A 16,053-nucleotide genomic window follows, 5' to 3' on the forward strand; every position below is an offset into this window, starting at 1 on the left:
TACACAAGCTTTAAAACAATTAATTAAATACTCACTAGAGGCCTTCTACAGCAGAGGAGGGCTACACTTAATCTAAATATAATAGAGCAAGTTAATTCTACCAGTATTAGCACTGTTGCCCCACCCAGCCAAACAAATGACTGCAACTGACGGTATGAAAGACTGAGAATTAAACAAATCACGATCGCATTGGTCAACAGCTCAACAGTAATTACAGTTTAATGCTGACACAGCACACACTGGAACCTAAATACTTGGCGAATACAACAAGCAAGACAGAGCTTCACTCAAAGTTCCAAAATCTCGAACTCTCGTTCGTCACTGATACCCAACGGAGTAACCAAGTTTAAGAGATCAGTAACATGAAGAAACTTAAGTTGATTGTTGTGTTCAGCAAACTCCTTCCAGTGATCAGACATTGAAAAAGAGAGTGAAACTTCAGCTTCTCTATCTCCTTCGTGTATTCTTTCTCTGGAGAGCGGCCGACCTATGACAGCCGGTCTGGCCGTCTGTAGTTCTCGGGAATGGATATCAGCATGTGACCCACAGCACCAGCGCTTTCCTGTGCAGCATATGCTCTGCTCGCTGTCCACCGGGGCCCTTGGGAAAGACAGGCCATGGAGCGAACATCACAGCCTGTGACGCTGGAGGTCTTATGCGTGCCAAGCGGTATCCAGTGGGGAGCAAGTAACTATTTCAGACGAGTTTAATAATTCTTGACCACGTGTTTAAATGCATACAAGTTCTCGATAGCATACGACAAAATTAAGACCTTTACTGGGTACCTTTTTAGTCAAAAATTTATTTTCCATGGGCCCTGCACGGATCAGAGCTTCAGTAAAGTATGGTGGACAAGCCAGCTAGTGTGATGTCAAATGTCCGTTGCAGGACACATATACCTCGTTGGCCCCACTCTCTGCTGGCGAGGACCCATTTCACACTTGCATGCTGCTTAAAAGCTCTCCCCAAATAGAGGCGCACACCCTCTCTCCACGAGGACCCACGACCCCTTATAGTGGTGAAATTGGCCTGAGGAGAAATCGATATTGACGTATCACTTTGTCACATTCAAAATTATGTGCAGAATGTTGAAAACTAATCCATAACCGACATCACTTTTTCCATTCCCGCCTCAATTACGATACGTTGGTCTTCGAGCATCAGAGCTTCCAGTTCTCTTGCAATTATCTGTCCTTCAGAGAGACGGTCTGCTTCTGTTCTTTATCATTTAGACCCCCCTGCGGGTTCGGGGGTTAGAATAGGCCCGCGGTATTCCTGCCTGTCGTAAGAGGCGACTAAACGGAGTCTCCAACGTTTCGGCCTTATGTGATGGTCCCCTCTCGGGTTTGACCTCCATCTTTCAAAATTTATCCGAAGAGCGAGCCAATTGGGGAAGGGCGCCTTACATGGTGCACTGTTTCCGTCGTGCAATTAGACCTTTAGCCGGATTTCTCGTCGTTGCAATGGTGTCCCGCTCGTTTTCGATCTCTTGGGCGATTACCACGCTGCACTCTGCAGTGTTTCTTTTAACTGCGACGACAACCTTGGCCATTTTTGCACCTAAGATCCAGCACGGTAGCCAGTCCGTTGTGGTGGGGCCGCCATGTACCCTCTTGGTTGTAGCCCCCTGACAACACAGGGATCGCTCTACTGATGCCTGCGCCGTTAACTCCCCACGTATGCCAAGGAGTAGATGCCCATCTCCTTGGGGCATCAGGACTCCCGGCAATGGCCGTCCTGCCAGGTGGCTATTGCTGCGGCTGGGTGGCGCCCGTGGGGAGGGCCCTTGGTCGGAGTAGGTGGCATCAGGGTGGATGACCCGCAATGAAGCGTGATACATCATCTCTCGCTGGCGGCCAGCCGCCAGCAGTCTCTAAGCGTTCTCGGGCTCAATTTAATGCTGAAAAGTACAATCCGAAAACGTTCCCCTCTCTGGCCACGCCGTGGGAGGAACGTAAATCTCAGGATGGCAGTAGCACTTATTCGCCCCGATTCTTAGTTTGTACGAGAGCTGATGGGGAGTCTTTTCTCTCAACAAAGCCTCAGTTCTTCGTCGAGCATTTAGAGGACAAGTTTGGGGAGGTGGAGGGCTTGTCAAAAATGCGCTCTGGATCGGTCCTGATCCAAACGGCATCCTCTGCCCAGTCACGACGGTTACTTGCTTGTGACAAGTTGGGGGATGTTGCTGTTACGATCACACCGCATAAGAGTTTAAATATGGTCCAGGGAGTTATTTACCATAAGGACCTTCTTTTGCAGTCTGATGACGAGCTGCGCGCCAACTTAGAGCGCAGAGGTGTACATTTCGTCCGGCGCGTTCATCGGGGTCCGAAGGAAAATCAGATAGCTACCGGTGCCTTCATCTTGGCCTTCGAGGGTGATACGTTACCGGAAAAGGTCAAGGTGATGGTCTACCGATGTGACGTCAGGCCCTATATTCCTCCCCCGATGCGGTGCTTCAAGTGCTGGAAGTTTGGCCATATGTCTTCCCGCTGCACTTCCAGCCTCACATGTCGAGATTGCGGACGCCCGTCTCATCCCGATACTCCATGTGCCCCGCCTCCCATCTGTGTCAACTGCGGGGAGCACCATTCACCTTGCTCGCCAGACTGCAGAATCTTCCAGAAAGAACGCAAAATCATGGAATATAAGACCCTGGACCGACTGACTTATACTGAGGCCAAGCGGAAATACGACCGATTACATCCCGTGCAAATGACGTCATCCTACGCCGCCGCTACAACACCTGTGCTCGCCCCATCAGTTTCACGACTTCCAGCCAGCTCGATAACCAGTAAGACTCCTCCTGCCCCCTTGCCAGTGGGGGGCTCTACCCACCGGGTTGCTCCTGCGCCACCTACCTCAGGGGCAACACCATCCCCCCCATCAGGGACGTCCGTCCCTGCTTCTAAGCCGGAGAAGTGTCCAACTTCTTCGGCTTCTCACGCTCGCAAGGGGTCCCTCGGGTCCCTCCCTTCCCAGGTTTCCACCAGTGGGAAGGCTGACGACCGCCAGTGGCGTAAGTGCCCGCAATCAGCTGGTCGACGGGCTTCACGATCCTCCTCAGTCCCGGAGACTGAATCGGTGAAGCCCTCCCAGCCAGTTAAACCCAAGGAGCAGCGTGAGAAATCAAAGAAGAAGAGCTCTAAGCCCAAGGAACTCGCGGTGGCAGCCACCCCACCGCCACCTTACAGCTCTGCGTCTGAGGACGAGGTGGAGATCCTGGCGTCCGCTGAGGACCTAGAACTCGCCGGTCCCTCAGACGCCATGGATAACACTAGCACGGGTGCTCAATCGGAGGCAGCAGGTGACCCAGCGGCGTAATCTGCCTTCCCCGTCCCGTCACGCCTTTCTCAGCCATGGACAATACCATCCTCCAGTGGAACTGCAGCGGTTTCTTCCACCATCTCGCTGAGCTCCGCCAACTTATCAGCCTTCACCCTTTCTTCTGCATTGCTCTCCAGGAAACTTGGTTTCCAGCAATGCGAACCCCCGCCCTCCGTGGCTATCGGGGTTATTATAAGAACCGAGCAGCTTATGAAAGGGTGTCTGGTGGCGTCTGCATCTATGTCCTTCACACTCTGCACAGCGAGTCTGTCCCTCTCCAGACGCCTTTAGAGGCTGTCGCTGTACGCGTGTGGACGCCACAGGCTGTTACCGTCTGCAGTCTTTACATTCCACCGGATGGTGATGTCTCGCAGCTTGTCCTGGCTGCACTGGTCGCCCAATTGCCGCCACCTTTCTTGCTATTGGGCGACTTCAACGCCCATAACCCTCTGTGGGGTGGGTCAGTGGCAACAGGTCGAGGCGCCATCGTTGAGCATTTATTGTCGCAGCTCGATCTCTCGCTGTTAAATGATGGTGCCTTCACACACTTCAGTGTGGCGCATGGCACCTACTCCGCCATTGACCTTTCCATCTGTAGCCATAGCCTCTTACCGTCTGTCCAATGGAGTGTGCATGTCGACCTGTGTGGTAGTGACCACTTTCCGATCTTTTTGTCACTACCACAGCGCCACTGTTATGGGCGCCCTAGCAGATGGGCTCTGAATAAGGCTGACTGGGACTTGTTCTCCTCCACTGCCGCTTTTGAGCCTCTCTCTACCGATGACATTGATGCGGTGGTTCAATCGGTCACCACCGGCATCGTTACTGCCGCCGAATCTGCCATTCCCCATTCCTGTGGGTCCCCTCGGCGGAAGGCTGTGCCTTGGTGGTCGCCTGAGATCGCTGAAGCGATTAAAGATCGCCGGCGGGCGCTCCAGCGTCACAAGCGACATCCCTCCTTAGCCCACCTTATCGCCTTCAAACGGCTGCGTGCGCGGGCCCGCCTCCTTATCCGCCAGGGCAAGAAGGAGTGCTGGGAGCGGTATGTGTCCACGATTGGCCTCCATGTCACTCCCTCGCAGGTCTGGGCCAAGATTCGACGCGTCTACGGCTATCGGACCCCTGCCAGCGTCCCTGCGCTCTCACTGAATGGAGCCGTTTGTACCGACTCCGACGTCATTGCAAATCGCTTAGCAGAGCATTTTGCTATGAGTTCCGCTTCTGCGAATTACCCCCAGGCCCTCCGCTCCATTAAAGAGCGGCTGGAACGTCGGAGCCTTTCGTTTCGCAGCAACCATCCGGAATCTTACAATGCTCCGTTCAGTGAGTGGGAATTTCGCAGTGCCCTAGCTGCTTGCCCTGATACCGCTCCTGGGCCAGATGGCATCCACTGTCAGATGCTGAAACACCTTTCAGTGGACTGCCAGCGGCGCCTTCTCGATCTTTACAACCGTCATTGGGTCGAGGGGGAGTTTCCGTCGCAATGGCGGGAAGGCATTGTCATCCCCGTTTTGAAACCTGGAAAGAACCCTTTAGAGGTGGACAGCTACCGTCCCATTAGCCTCACCAACGTTCTTTGTAAGTTGCTTGAACGGATGGTGAGCCGGCGCTTGAATTGGGTACTGGAGTCTCGGGACCTTCTGGCTCCATCTCAGGGTGGGTTCCGTAAAGGCCGCTCCGCCGCCGACAATCTGGTGAGCCTGGAGTCGGCCATCCGTACTGCCTTTTCCCGCCGTCAGCACCTGGTCGCTGTCTTTTTCGACATGCGGAAGGCGTACGATACGACGTGGCGTCATCACATTCTTTCTACGCTCCATGGATGGGGTCTTTGGGGTCCTCTGCCGATTTTTATCCGCAATTTTCTGTCGTGTCGTACCTTCCGCGTGCAAGTCGCGGCCTCGTATAGTTCCTCCCACGTCCAGGAGAACGGTGTGCCACAGGGTTCCGTTTTAAGTGTCTGTCTGTTTTTAATAGCCATTAACGGTCTTGCTGCGGCCGTGGGAAACTCTGTCTCCGCTTCCCTGTATGCTGACGACTTCTGCCTTTATTACAGCTCTCCCAGCATTGCAGCTGTTGAACGTCAGCTACAGGGCGCTATCCGTAAGGCGCAGTCTTGGGCTGTAGCCCATGGGTTTCAGTTTTCGGCAGCCAAGACCCGCGTTATGCATTTCTGCCGGCGCCGAACAGTCCATCCTGAGCCGCGGCTTTATCTTGCCGACGAACTCCTTGCTGTGGTGGAGACCCACAGGTTTTTGGGGGTGGTTTTCGATGCCCGGTTGACTTGGCTGCCTCATATCCGGCAGCTTAAACAGACGTGTTGGCGGCATCTAAACGCTCTGAGATGCTTGAGCCACACCCGCTGGGGCGCCGACCGCTTTACCCTGTTGCGGCTCTACCAGGCGTTAATCCAGACCCGTCTGGATTATGGGAGCCTGGCTTATGGCTCAGCATCCCCATCTGCGTTACAGGTGCTGGACCCAATTCTCCACAGCGGGATATGCCTTGCCACTGGTGCTTTCCGCACCAGCCCCGTGGACAGCGTACTAGTGGAGGCAGGTGTACCTCCCCTGCAGTTCCGACGCCAACGTTTGCTGGCCGCTTATGCTGCCCATGTTCTAAGCTCGCCCGGGCATCCAAATTATCGTCTCCTGTTCCCGCGATCGGTCGTCCATCTGCCAGATCGTCGGCCCCGGTCTGGTTGTACAATAGCGGTCTGCGTCAAAGAGCTTCTCTCTGGGCTTCAGGTTTTCACTGTTCCACCTACTTTCCGGGCTACTTTGCATACACCCCCATGGTGTGTTCGTCGCCCTTGCCTTCGGCTGGACCTGGCACAGGGCCCGAAGGACTCAGTCCCTCCAGAGGCCTTCCGCCGCCGCTTTTATTCTATCCTGGCCACGTATCAGGGCTCTGGTATTCTCTACACTGACGGTTCGATGGTTGCTGGTCGTGTCGGGTATGCGCTCACTCTAGGGGACCGTTCCGGACAATGTTCCTTGCCGGATGGCTGCAGCGTTTACACTGCTGAACTGGTCGCCATCTTTCGTGCCCTAGAGTATATCCGCTCCTGCTCAGGTGAGTCCTTCGTTATCTGTAGCGATTCCCTGAGCGGTTTACGAGCTCTCGACCAGTGTTTCCCTCGTTCTCGTTTGGTGATGGCTATCCACGAGTCTCTGCATACTCTCGCCTGTTGCGGCCGCTCTGTGGTCTTTGTGTGGACCCCCGGTCATGTCGGTATCCCGGGTAACGAACATGTTGACCGCCTGGCGAAAGAGGCCACCAGCAAGCCATCTCTGGACCTTGGCCTCCCTGAGACTGATTTGCGGGCAGTCTTCCGCCGCAAAATCTTGGCGCTATGGGACGAGGAATGGCGTACTGACAATGTCCAATAAACTCCGTGCTGTCAAGGAGACGACGGCTGTGTGGCGGTCATCCCTGCGAGCCACTCGCAGGGACTCGGTCGTTCTTTGCCGGCTCCGCATTGGCCACTCCCGACTGACACACAGTTATTTACTGCGCAGGGAGGACCCTCCTGTATGTCGCTGCGGGGCGGCTTTGACAGTGGCCCACATTCTGTTGGCCTGCCCCCTTTTAGCTGTGGTCAGGCAGACATTTGCGCTGCCTGATACGCTCCCTGCCCTTTTAACAGACGACTCCGCTATGGCTGACTTAGTTTTACGTTTTATTCGGGCAGGGGGATTTTATCATTTAATCTGAGTGTTTCTGTTTTATTTTATTGTTTTGTGTTGATTCTGGCCTTTGGCCTATGATTTTACACTGATTTTTTAATGTGTTTCTAAGTGGTTGGCTTTTCCTTTTTTATTTCTATGGTCGGCCAACCACCGTCATTCTCTATGTGGTTTTCGTTCGTTTTGTCTTGTCTTTGTCTCAGTCTCTCCTATTCTGTATCGTCTGTGATCTCTTCTGTTCCTAGTTTTTATTCTCTGTGGGTGTTCTTTGTCTTTGGAAAAAGGGACCGATGACCATGGCAGTCTGGTCCCTTTAATCCCCCAAACCAACCAATCTTATCATTTAGACTTCTTTGAGTATATTAGAAGCGTCTGCACAACCTAACCAGTGCATCAGATAATGGTGCATTGTTGTCGTACATGTCCGTCGACACGGCATGGATTGTTGCAGCATTGTTCCCCTTTAAATGCGGGAATGATTACCACGCAGTACTCTAGTTTTTTTTAGTTCCTCCAGCAGCATGCGGTGGAACTGTGGTATGGGGAGTTCAACGTTCAACAGGGCTCCAGATGTATACCTCCAAACAAACAAAGAATTGCTCGATTTAATTTAGGTTGCGCAGCTGCAAAAACTCTTTCTTCAACTAATATTTTGGCCGAACACCTTTTGGCTATCTCTTGAGTGAGCTGACAGACTGCAACTACAGATCTCGCATTCTTCATTTTAAACACGAGACCATATCCATGCGCTTGTGGCCACGGAATATACAAAGGTCAGGGATGTTGTTCAGTGGCAAAGAATTCTCTATGAACTGAATCTGTGGCCATACATTCAGTCTATGTTGGGATGTCAATGTGTCAATAGGATCTGCACTGCAGCGACATTTTTGAAAGCTTCTTGAAGAAATCACAGTCGTCCATACTTTGTATCGACTGAAACCGCCGTCTCTACTACTTAAATCCTTCGCCAAACAAATTCCCACTTCTTCCATCCTCACAGTCCCAGAATGACGAACTCAGTGCTAGAATTTCGACATTTTCATACAGCATAGAGTGACCATTGTCAATGCAGTACTTTCCCTCAGTCAATTTATTGGCCTGTAAGAGTCTGGTGTACCTTCAGTAATAATTACAACTTTATGACTACCCTTTATAATAGTGTGTAACTCACATCTTCCTCAAATAAATAAGAAACATATAGGGCCATTTCTACCAGGCCTAGGATGGCAAAATTTTAGGCACGGCAAAGTGTGGAAAAATTAATTTCAAATAAAACCGTGAAAAAAACTGAGTAGATGAGGATAAAAATGAAAAAGAGGAAAAATTAAAACACCAAATTGTTTTCAAAACTGTATGGAAAAGTTGTTTAATAAGTCTTTACCTAATTTGATGAAAGTAAACACTTTGCCTCTACCCGCCTCAAAACGAAAGCAGGTACTACTGAGTACAAAAAGCAAAAAACATGACCCTGAGTCATCTATGTTGAGCACTGGAGTGGGGTCATGCACTGGCTTGCAGTAGTGTTTTAACTTGATGCCATACATCCCTCGGTCCCTCTTTTCGTTTTTGCCCCTACAGATCGTTTGTTCTGAGGCAGTTGAATTGAGGACTGTCCCCAGAAAAGAGGACATCTAGTCATCTTAGTTTCATGATTAAGAGTATAATAGGAGCTGCAGATTGTTGTGCTGCTGTATGTTGGTGGTGGTGGTGGTGGTGGTGGTGGTGGTGGTGGTGGTGGTGGTGGAGAGGGAGGATATTGGGAAGACCGACTGTAGTAAAAAAGACGGGGCATCCTAGCATGGCAAAACACCTAGCAATGGCCCTGAGAATATATCAGCAACAAAAAGAGAATGGTTATTTCATAAGGTTGTGTCCAGTTTTGAACACCATCTTCTTGTACAGGTACCAACATCGATGGCGCGCTGAAGACAGCTCTAGAAGTGACGCACGATGGTCTGGAGAATGTGACGCTGGAAGGCGTGCGTCCCGAGCCACTGGTAGTCTTCCTGACAGATGGAGAGCCCACAGTGGGAGAGTCGCGGCCCAGCAAGATCTTTGCGGCGGTCAGTGAACGCAACGAACACCCAGCTGCCGCCATCTTTTCTCTAGCTTTCGGCGACGACGCCGACCTGCCCTTCCTCAGGAGGCTCTCACTGCGCAACGCTGGCTTTGCCAGGAAGATCTACGAGGCAGCTGATGCTGCGCTCCAGCTCAAGCATTTCTACAAGCAGATCGCGTCGCCGCTGCTAGCCAACGTCACCTTCACCTACCCCAAGGGACAGGTAAGAAATATTAGGGCTGCACAAATTGTACTACTGGAGTTTGAATGGTCAGAGAGAACCTGTTACACCACAGATTACAATATAGCATCGAGTGCTGCTCAAACAATTTCGTGGCATGTGAAATCTGGTGTACACAAGAGGGAACACAGGGGAACAAGAATTCTCTCTAGTATAAACACTGGGCAAGCACGAGCATACAGCATCGTTCATCTTTAATTTGCATTCAGTAGTGTTAACTCACGTTCTGCTGGATGTTGATGTTTTGGCAAACTGTCAAAGGAAGTTTGTACAGGGTGACTAGTATTGAAGCAAACAAAAAAGGTGAATTAGTTACCAACAACGACGTGCACACAGTTTATTCAACGTGTAAACGTCACTTCAGATATTCGGATTTAGGTTATGACATATTCGATATGTCTGCCGTCACTGGCGATGATGTGACGCACTCGAATAACAAAATTCTGCATGACCCGAGACGCGTCGGCACATCGATGCTGTCCAGGGCCTCCGGAATGGCTCTTTTCAGTTCAGCAATTATGTTGTGGGTTATTGCTGTACACCTTGTCTTTAACATAGCCCCACAAAAAGGAGTCGCATGTGTTCAGATCCGGAGAATGTGGCGGCCAATCGAGGCCCGTGCCAGTGGCCTCTGGGTACCCCAGAGCCAGAATGCGGTCGCCAGAGTGCCCCTCCAGGACATCAAACACTCTCCTGCTTCGATGGGGTCAAGCTCCGTCTTACATAAACTGCATCTTGTCGATATCAGGGCCACTCTGGATAATGGGATGAAATCATCTTCCGAAACCTTCATGTACCGTTCGGAAGTCACCGTGCCATCAAGAAATATCGCACCGATTATTCCGTGACTGGATATTTCACACCACACGGTCTCCTGTTAAGGGTTAAGTGACTTCTTGATCGTGAAATGCAGGTTCTCAGTCCCCCAAATGCGCCAATTTTGCTTATTAATGAAGCCATCCAAATGAAAGTGGGCTTTGTCGCCAAGGCACGTGCGCAGCGCAAACTAATTCTCATGGTGCCCTGGCAAATCATGCAGTTTGAACGTCTTAACGCAAACCGCTCAGAAATTATGACAATTTTATTTCATATAGTTCGATAATTGTCCCCTGTTCCGTGTTGGCTTTAGCTAGATGCATGATTTTTTAAATGATGTTTTCTCATGATTTTTTTGCGTAAATAGTAAAAGTGACAGAAGACATTCTGAAGTGATTTTGTGATGTCTTTACGAATCATATGTATATAGTTAAGAAAATAATGATCCTATTTCCTCGAATTAAAGTGATAACGTCATTTTGAAGCGAAATTTACTTATTTCGTGATAAGAAAGATGTAAAACGAAATTTTTAAAGGATAATGAGCTTAAAATTTTGTTCCGAGATTACATGTATGAAGAGAAAGGGAAGAGAGAACAGATTCCTCAACAGGACAGAAATACTTCTTATCTTTAATATTCCGCAAAATCTCTTTAAAGCTTGATGCTAGTGAGTGAAAGGGTTTACCCAGGACGAGGTGTTTTCTGAATAATCAGACACAAATATTGCCGACTTCGACTCTAGGCTTCTTGCAAATCGAAATGTTTGGAATATTGTTCTTAAGAGTGGCTGGGAATCCCACCTCAGCCTGTTTCCTTATTTTTCAATGCTAATATTCTTGGAAATCCCTAATGACATTTAGTGGCTGCACAGCTGACTGCACAAAGAGTTGGTGTATTTCTGCGTATTGGTACTGTGTGGGAACTAAAACTTGGCGCGTCGACTCTTTAGTTCTGATCGGTAGCAGTCGGCAACAGTCGGAAGACTTCGTACTGTAGTGATCCGTAGATGTTTGTTGCCAACTGTGCAACATACGATAAGCCATTTTTAACTGCATTGTCATCTGCTTTGTTACTGAGCTGTAATGTTACTGTTTGTGTTACGTTGCGCTATTTTCATTGTGATCTTTTTTTTCTTAAGAGTGCTCATGTGGTTGCTGGTACATTGCAGTGTTAACTTCTACTCCAGTTCAGAAAAGGCAGCAGATTATCAGGAGCTCGTGGAAGCTCAAAATAAAAGTTTCTGTTGCCTGAACTGCATACTTATAATTTATGATGGTAGAGTTCGTTCTCCACCGCATCATACGTCCCCCGCAGTGTAGCCTATACACTATACAGTCTCCCCGTAACGTAAACGCAACTACCGCTCGCCGAATACCAAGTTATATAATCCGTTCATCGTAAGAATAAATCTGATGTAAACATTGCACTATGTATTCTTCCGCGTTAGCTGGAACCTCATTGGATTTCCGTTTCACGTGGGACTGCAGCCAAGCTGTCTCTAGTAACGTCAAGTATGATAACAAGGGTACGTTTTGCACTGTGCATTACGCGCATATCGACTTAGAAATAATACAGGACAACAGCTTTACCGGCCCATTTAACTGGACAGCAGTGGCCGGTCAGCTGGTTCAGCTAGCCTGCTGTGATGTGAGCTCCCGCTGTTAAGAAGTACCGTAAAAGCGGCGAGCAGAGGAGCAATACAGCTTCGAATGTAATTTAATTTTTTAGCAGAATGATATAATACACTGCAAATCTACCACAATACGCTCCTCTGACGACTAGACGAAAACCGCAACGCGTTATCGTTTCTAGCTAATGTACTGTTGTAATTAAAAACAAGAATGACGAAAATTCCTGACTTAACCACAGGGTAATTTTTCTGCATAAGCTGCGTGTACCGTAAGAGAGTATTGAAGGATTTCACTGTATAGGTAAATATTGAAGCCACTGAAGGTATTACTTACAGTTAGTCGTCTGGCAATCTCTTAGCTCCTTCCTTATCCGAATACGAGAAATACATTTTAGTTCTGGAAGTGTCACCGGCTATGTTGATAACGAGCCTGTCAACAACAGAATCCACGAAGCCAACCAGGCGCAGCATTTTCTCTTCTTCTTTTATGACGAGCCGTTCTATATCCCGCCAGCGTTCGGCAGTGACGTGTGAAAAAACTGCATGCGTTAGTTCCAGTACGTCTGGTAGTTTTAACAGTGTTGTTACTTATAGGGCCAAATCCCTCAGCCTGACTCCAGGTCATTTCTGTTGGCTTCGTATTGTAACGGTACATTAGCAAATGTAAAAATGTAGCATTTGTATGATGTGCTCAATGCTATTTTTCTACGATACTTAGCTACCTCTGTGGTATAAAACGATGGACGTAGTCCAAATAAAGAGGATTAGGTTTTTCATTTTTTGCTCTAAAAATTAAATTGTTATGTTTTCTTAATTTAAACAAATTTTGTGAACAGTCTTTCATAAAACATCGATAGTCGAGAAATTGTGTTTGAAATGGAAACAGGAATTTCGCGTCCAATACGTAATTAAAAACGAAGACGTGCATTATTCATAAAAAATTATTATGAGTATTGTAATTACGAGATGTAGGTATTTCAAATTGAACGAGGAAAACAATGGTACTAGAGGCATTTGAACCAACGCACTAATATGCACATTTGACTCACATTTTATTACGCTACCGACTACCGGATATGCTACACGACCTAAGTAGTTCCATTGATAAGTGCAGTATATACAGTGCTGGGAAAACTTCAAAGCCGATTATCTCCGTAAATTTATGAAAAACATTAAGAACAGCTATTTCTCTGCACTACTTAACCGCTTCCACGCACATGTTTCACTACGGAACAGAAAGCAGCCTCAGCCATTTACATACTGCTCCTTAACAGTGCGACAATCAGAGCACAACGCTGCAGAGGCTGTGACTGTACACGATTTTTGAAATAAAAACTACGTAGCTAAAGCGTGATTAAGAGAAACGTTGATGGTTGTTAATATATTTGAATATCTTAAAGTTTCGTTTAACGTAACTTAGTAATAAGATATCTAATATATAGATAGGACCTACTTCCTGTCCGCAGCTCGTGGTCGTGCGGTAGCGTTCTCGCTTCCCACGCACGGGTTCCCGGGTTCGATTCCCGGCGGGGTCAGGGATTTTCTCTGCCTCGTGATGACTGGGTGTTGTGTGATGTCCTTAGGTTGGTTAGGTTTAAGTAGTTCTAAGTTCTAGGGGACTGATGACCTCAGATGTTAAGTCTCATAGTGCTCAGAGCCATTTGAACCATTTTGAGAAAGCATTCAGTGCAATTTCGAATGAACTTTCATGTGTGCCACCGGCTTTAAACGTATAATTTTTCCAGCATATCGAGGGTAGATTGAAGTCACCACCAACTGTAGTTGTATTTGAAATGAGACTCAGGTTTTCTTTGAACTGTTCAGCAGGTATATCTTCTGTGTCTGGGAGCCGGTAAAACGATCCAATTAATAGTTTAGTCCGATTGTCAAGTATAACCTCTACCCATACTATTTCACAGGAACTATGTACTTCAATTTCACTACAAGGTAAACTACTTCTGCGAGCAATAAATACTCCACCACCAACTGTATTTAATCTATCCTTTCTGAAAACTATTACATCGTTTGAAAAAAATTCCGATGAACTTATTTCCGGCTTTATCCAGCTTTCTGTACCTATAACTGTTTGAGCTTAAGTGCTTTCTATAACGGATTGGAGCTCTGGTTCTTTCGCAACACAGCCACGACAATTCACAGCTGCAATACCGATCGTTTCCACAACTAGCTTTCTGAGGTTTCCTGAGAGCCTCTAACCTAAAAAAACTACCCAGTCCCTTCCACACAGCCCCCGCTACCCGTGTAGCCACTTCCTGTGTGTAGTGGACTTCTGACCTACCGATGGCACAAGTCAAGGAATCTGCAGCCTGCACGGTAACAGAATAGAGATGGGTCGAACCCGTTCATTCCCGTGAAGTACTTCATTCATTTCACTCTTTGCCGTGAAGCGTTCAAATGAAGTAGTTCATTCATGAAGTACGGAAGCCTGGCGAAGTTGTCCAGTTTGCCGCTCAGCCGCGGCTACGCTCGCTTCGCCTCGCTCGTACAATAAAGCTTCGTAATACTTCATAAGTTTACCAACAGATGGCCGAACTATGAAGTAACGTCCACCCAACGTTTTGCGTCTTACAGCGTCTGAGGTAACTTAAATACAGCATGGTCGAAGAGGGCAAAGGAAAGATAAATAGAGAAGCCTGTCACATATAAAGAAGGTATTACGTTTAACCTTGCTTGACATTTTCTCATGAAGCGCCAAAAAGAGTCTTCATCTGCCAAGTGAAACCTTATTTGTTGTATTTATGGACTGAAAACTAGGGCTACTAACGAAATTCAGTCCAATTTTATGTTCCTTTTAAAATTTAATCCAAAATAGAATGAGTATGTTTACCACTGTCACAAAGTCTATATACCTACGTTAAGTAATTATTCAGAAGTTTTCCTGTAGATTTTATTTTTGTTGAGAATAATAACCCTCTAAGTTCAAAACGTAAACTGTCACCTGTAGTCATTGGTACCATTTCAGGTAAAATCCCTCTTTATTTTATTCGGAAAGCAATTTTTGTGTCTGTTCACGCTTATACAATAGCTAGCAACTCGCGATCGCGTAGAAGTAGTGAAATTTGGGGTTTCTTCGCTGATTTAGGTGATGGGAAAGCAAAGTGCAACTGTTGTCAATGTATTTCACCGCGCGATTCGTCGACAGGCAATAGAGGGAGGACTGAAGTGAAGGGAGAATGAGTGACGTAGCGCCAATGTAGTGGGAGAGGGAGAGGGGAAGAGAGTGAGTGAACGAACTAGAAAAAAAGTGTGGAGTGTGCTATCTGTGGAGAGTTTGAAGTACCAGTTCATTGAAATTGAGTGGTTAGTTCACACTTCACTGGAGTGAAGCGTTCATTTGAACGACTCATTCACGAGCTCCTCATCACTATAACAGAACCGCCTGAGCCTCTGATTGAGACCCTCCACTCGGCTCTGCACCAGAGGACCACAGTCGGTTGTATCGACGATGCTGCAGATGGTGAGCTCCGCCTTAATCTCGCAAGCAAGACAGGCAGTCTGTACTATTTCCGCTAGCCGCCTGAAACCAGAGAGAATCTCCTCCGATCCAAAGCGACACACGTCGTTGGTACCGACATGAGCCACCACCTCTTACGTCTTTACGGTCGCTTCCTTCGGCCGCGGCGCCGTATCAAGTTAATATTCTCGTATAGAAACTGATTCTGCCCGTGTTTGTTAAAATGTTCTGAACTACTGAAGGTAATTATGGGAGAAAATTTAATTCACTACACTTGCTTGGCTCATAATTTCAGCTTGTTCAGTTATGTACTGCGAAAGAGTTTGACAGAGCTCAATGCCATTGTGTCGAAATCAAAGAACTGTTTTCATATGTTAAGGAAAAGCAAACACTTGTACTGTTCATACCTTGACGAGAAATTCCCAAATTGTCAGTTTCATTGCATCCCGAGCCTGTGTTGAGTAGATTAGAACTTGTTTTAAAGCTGTCTGATACTTACATACAAATTTAGATATCCTCCATTTATTTTTCAAACAATTCTCACAAAAATCTGTTTCTGTGGTAAAATGGTTGGCGAAAATGAAAAATTTCAGATTTGGAAACCTGGTAATAATTGTCTCAGTTCTCATTTGCTGGTTTCAAAAATAGAACAACTAAAGAACAGAATGAATGTAATTGCTTCTGGTCATGTTGGTAAAACAGTTTGTAAGGTTAATGAGGGATTTAGTGACTAGTTAAAGAGTGAAGTGTCACTCCATTTCCAACATCTTAGTATTTTAGTTGTAAACAAATGAAAGTACATGTCCTCATGTGATAATGTT

At 47.5% G+C, this 16,053-nt stretch overlaps 1 protein-coding gene across 1 annotated transcript in view; it reads left to right on the top strand.

Moving 5' to 3' along the window:
- Window positions 1–16,053, top strand: part of LOC124593923 (inter-alpha-trypsin inhibitor heavy chain H4-like) — a 209,945-nt gene that overhangs the window by 159,178 nt on the left and 34,714 nt on the right. Inside the window, exon 9 of the mRNA XM_047132272.1 lies at window positions 8,916–9,295. Within this exon, the coding sequence (XP_046988228.1) occupies window positions 8,916–9,295 (380 nt within the window). The remainder of the gene's footprint in view (window positions 1–8,915; window positions 9,296–16,053) is intronic.

The sequence above is a fragment of the Schistocerca americana genome, chromosome 2, assembly GCF_021461395.2.
Source record: "Schistocerca americana isolate TAMUIC-IGC-003095 chromosome 2, iqSchAmer2.1, whole genome shotgun sequence".
In the NCBI taxonomy this organism is placed as follows: domain Eukaryota; kingdom Metazoa; phylum Arthropoda; class Insecta; order Orthoptera; family Acrididae; genus Schistocerca; species Schistocerca americana.